The sequence below is a fragment of the Carassius auratus genome, linkage group LG44F (assembly GCF_003368295.1).
Source record: "Carassius auratus strain Wakin linkage group LG44F, ASM336829v1, whole genome shotgun sequence".
NCBI classification, from domain to species: domain Eukaryota; kingdom Metazoa; phylum Chordata; class Actinopteri; order Cypriniformes; family Cyprinidae; genus Carassius; species Carassius auratus.
Genome location: NC_039298.1, coordinates 3,662,322 through 3,666,839, shown reverse-complemented (window position 1 = coordinate 3,666,839; position 4,518 = coordinate 3,662,322). Strand labels below are relative to the sequence as shown.

General features: G+C 35.3%; 1 protein-coding gene across 1 annotated transcript; it reads left to right on the top strand.

Annotated features, from left to right (window-relative positions):
* Positions 1-2,094: 2,094 nt before the first annotated feature.
* LOC113068340 (gastrula zinc finger protein XlCGF8.2DB-like) lies at positions 2,095-4,095 on the top strand. The gene has a single exon (XM_026241058.1). It carries the CDS (start codon positions 2,119-2,121, stop codon positions 3,067-3,069), a length of 951 nt encoding a protein of 316 aa, XP_026096843.1. The 5' UTR covers positions 2,095-2,118; the 3' UTR covers positions 3,070-4,095.
* Positions 4,096-4,518: the final 423 nt, after the last annotated feature.

Here is a 4,518-nt window from a genome sequence, read left to right as displayed (position 1 = left end):
ACCTTAATCCAATTGAGAACTTGTGGGGTGATATCAAAAATGCTGTTTCTGAAGCAAAACCAAGAAATGTGAATGAATTGTGGAATGTTGTTAAAGAATCATGGAGTGGAATAACAGCTGAGAGGTGCCACAAGTTGGTTGACTCCATGCCACACAGATGTCAAGCAGTTTTAAAAAACTGTGGTCATACAACTAAATATTAGTTTAGTGATTCACAGGATTGCTAAATCCCAGAAAAAAAAAATGTTTGTACAAAATAGTTTTGAGTTTGTACAGTCAAAGGTAGACACTGCTATTTTTTTGAACACACCCCTTTCAACTAATTGCCCAATTGCACAGCCTTAAGAGTGTGCATATCATGAATGCTGGGTCTTGTTTGTTTTCTGACAATCTACTGAACCTACTGGTAACTTGTTTGCCACGTAGCAATAAAAAATATACTAAAAACCTTGATTATTCTGGTTAGTCACATTGTACTGCTATTATTTTGAACAATACTGTACACAATTGACCTATTTTTCATCTTCAATAATTTTAATGTAACTGTATATGAGATGTATGTATTAATCATATTCCTGAATAATTATTAAAATTCGAGTTAATTATTATGTACAACCCAGTGCGGCTACATTGGCAAACTTTCACCTGTTTGAAGTCAATCTTGCCACTAGGAATGTACAAAGCCGATTCCAAAAAAGTTGGGACACTGTATAAATTGTGAATAAAAACAGAATGCAATGTTGTGGGAGTTTCAAATTTTAATATTTTATTCAGAATACAACAGATTACATATCAAATGTTTAAACTGAGAACTAAGAGATTTTAAATTTCATGACATCAACACATCTCAAAAAAAGTTGGGGCAAGGCCATGTTTACCACTGTGTGGCATCCCCTCTTCTTTATATAACAGTCTGCAAACGTCTGGGGACTGAGGAGACAAGTTCTTGTCTAATACAGGCTTCTAGTTGCTCAACTGTCTTAGGTCTTCTTTGTCGCATCTTCCTCTTTATGATGCACCAAATGTTTTCTATGGGTGAAAGATCTGGACTGCAGGCTGGCCATTTCAGTACCCGGATCCTTCTTCTAGGTAGCCATGATGTTGTAATTACAACATAAGTTCAGACACAGCTGGATGCATTGCGGTAATAAGAATTTCAGCAGAAAATGCAATAAAATGCATAATTAAGTCATTCCTATGTTGAAATTACTCTTTGTGTAAGGTAGAGAACAGTATTGTCTTTATTATGATGTTTTTATATATTACTAAATTGCATGTTTAATATTTAAACCGGTTCATCATGAGAATATTCAACAGGTTCTTGACAATGACCTAATCAGTGATCTGTGATGTGTAATTATTAGGGCTGAAACGATTCCTCGAGTAACTCGATTAGAAAAAGGATCGAGGCAAATTCTATTAATTTATTTTAAATCTCACGTAAGTTTCTTTCGCAATTATTTTTTTTTATATGACAACGCGTTTACGTCACCCACAAAGCGGAATGAGACACGAGCGCTGCGTCCGTAATCGCATACTGCAAGGAGTCAGCAGTGTTTTGTTTTGAGGGCTCGGGCAAACGTCAAGAGAACGTTGTGGCGTTTGTCCATTGCAAGATAGAGCTGGCATACCACAACTAGGGTCCTATAATTTCCGCGGTGCAAAAAACGCGGATGGAATTGCGGAATCCAGTCATAAAAACGGAATTTACTGTTTAACGCGGAATTTGAAAATTTTTAAATGAATTAATCAAAAATAGGTCATTGCACTTAGATCAAATCATGATAGCCCTAGTAATTATTCGAGTTCAGTCATATTGTATTTGTCTCAATGTTCAATGTTGTGTGTGTGTGAAAATCAGTGACCAAACTAAACCTTGTTTCTCCCAATGATATGAATGTAATATGTTATTTCAATTGTTAAATCAAAGATCAAAGAACAAACCTTGTTTGCTTGAGCTGTCAGTGTGTAGTGTTTATTTTAAAAAGTGATATCACCATCTATTAACCTGTCAGTATAATGCAGTGTTTTTAGTTATTTTCTTTGTACTGTGTTAAAAAAAGGTGTTATTTTAAATTTACCATTTCATTTTCTTTCTGTTTTATAGGCTTCATAAAAATGAAAGAAGAAAGGCAAGATCTGAATGAGGTGGAGGGGAAATATCAGGATCAGAAAGATCATGATGTCAATGGAGAAAAATCAGTGAGTTGCAGCTTTAAAAAAAGAGAAGTCAAAAGGCCTTTCAGCTGCTCTCAGTGTGGAAACACTTTCACATGTAACAAAACTCTGAAGAATCACATGTTAATTCATACTGGAATAAAGCCTTTCAGCTGCTCTCAGTGTGGAAAGAGTTTCACATATAACCGTAATCGTATTAGGCACATGTTAATTCATACGGGAAGTAAGCCTTTCAGCTGCTCTCAGTGTGGAAAGAGTTTTATACGGAAAGCACATCTTAAGAGTCATTTGTTAACTCACACTTCAGAAAAGCCTTTCAGCTGCTCTCAGTGTGGAACCACTTTCACATGTAACAAAACTCTTAAGAATCACATGTTAAATCATACTGGAATAAAGCCTTTCAGCTGCTCTCAGTGTGGAAAGAGTTTCACATGTAACCGTAATCGTATTAGGCACATGTTAATTCATACGGGAATAAAGCCTTTCAGCTGCTCTCAGTGTGGAAAGAGTTTTATACGGGAAGCTCACCTTAAGAGTCATTTGTTAACTCACACTTCAGAAAAGCCTTTCAGTTGCTCTCAGTGTGGAAACACTTTTACACGCAAAAAAAGCCTTGAGAATCACATGTTAATTCATACTGGAAAAAAGTCTTTCTTCTGCTCTCAGTGTGGAAAGGGTTTTATATATAAAGTAAGCCTTAGGAACCACATGATAATTCATACTGGAATAAAGCCTTTCAGCTGTTCCGAGTGTGGAAAGAGTTTCACATGTAACCGTAATCTTAGTAGGCACATGTTAATTCACACTGGAATAAAGCCTTTCAGCTGTTCTGAGTGTGGAAAGAGTTTTACAGTGAAATCAAGCTTAAATAATCACGTTAATTCATACTAGGATAAAGCCTTTCACCTGCCCTCATATTGAAATACTTTTACACAGAAAGGACAATTTAATACTCATTTTGTAACTCACAGTTTATAAAATCCTTTCTGCTGCTCTCAGTGTGGAAAGTTTTTTATGTGAAACATACTGTAAAGGCACAATATGTAATTTTCACCGCTGGAGGGCGTGTATTAAAAATAAGCCGTCTAAATGAAACAAGGCCAAAGAACAAGCGTGACACACATAGAGCTTGAAAGCTTTTATTATGCGACAGTTGATCACTTCTGCTGCTTCCAGTCGTGCGTACGACAGGTAAAGCAGTACTGTTTTATCATACTAGATACGTTTGAAAGTCCCTTTATAATGCTACACGGTGTGGTCATCACCGGTCTATTAAAATGCATAACATATTAAATCGTCTTTGGTTTTTCCATGTTTTCTACAAAACAAAACCTGAAATTGAGGGGTTAGGAAGTAATTGGCAGCTGACACAATGACACTATGGTCACTGTCCGTGTAACTAGTTTTGAACATTCTTCGAAACATTTGGGGTAATGTAAGTACACAAGTCAGCAAAATTTATAACACTTCTAGTGGTTTTGGGATATTGTAATAAAATAATCTTACATATTGTGCATTTAGTGTTTCTAAAACTAAGGAGATGACTATTGATTTTAACTAATTTTTTTAAGTATTTGGGCAATGTGTTGGATAAAACATTTTTATTTTCTCCCAATACTGAGGTTTTGTGTAAGAGGCAGCAAAGATTGTACTGCTTGCGGAAACTAAGGTTATTTAATGTCAACAAAACATTGATGTGCATGTTCTACAGATCCTGTATTGAGTTACTGTTATCTTTTTCACTGTTGTGCTGGTTTAATTCTCTAAAAGTGAAAAACATGAATTGTCTTGATGATTGTAAACCAGGGAAAGTAAAATAACTTTCATTTATCCCCTCAGTTGTAAAGTTTGCTGTTTATGTGAAATGTTTGATTGCTGCAACCAAATTACCTCTGGGGAATCAATAAAATGATCTGAACTGAACCTGCTCTCAGTGTAGAAACTGTTTTTTGCATAAAGGATACCTTGAGACTCACATTTTAAAGATACCCATTTTGATATGTTGATAGGACTCTTTAGGGTCTTAATAAAAAGTCTATAACATACTTTAGATAAAATGTCTTAATTGTAGTTTAAAACAACACATTTTTATCAGTATCTGTTGAAATTTTTCTCAATTAAGAAAATTCAGAAAAGAAAAAAAAAACACTTAGTAAGAAGAGCATTTTTCCAGCGTGCATCAATGAAGTGTTTAAAAAGGGGGAGGAGATGGAAAGAAACTCTGGGTTTATCGAAAAAAAACCTGCTCCTGACCAGGTTAGGTTCATAGGGTAAGTTACCATGGTATGAGTAAGCTCTCTTTCAGAAACAGGTTTGACTTACCCTGCTTTCTCGGATTTG

Coding starts and splice junctions, on each gene's coding strand:
- LOC113068340 (XM_026241058.1), top strand. CDS start 2,119: ATGAAAGAAGAAAGGCAAGATCTGAATGAGGTGGAGGGGAAATATCAG.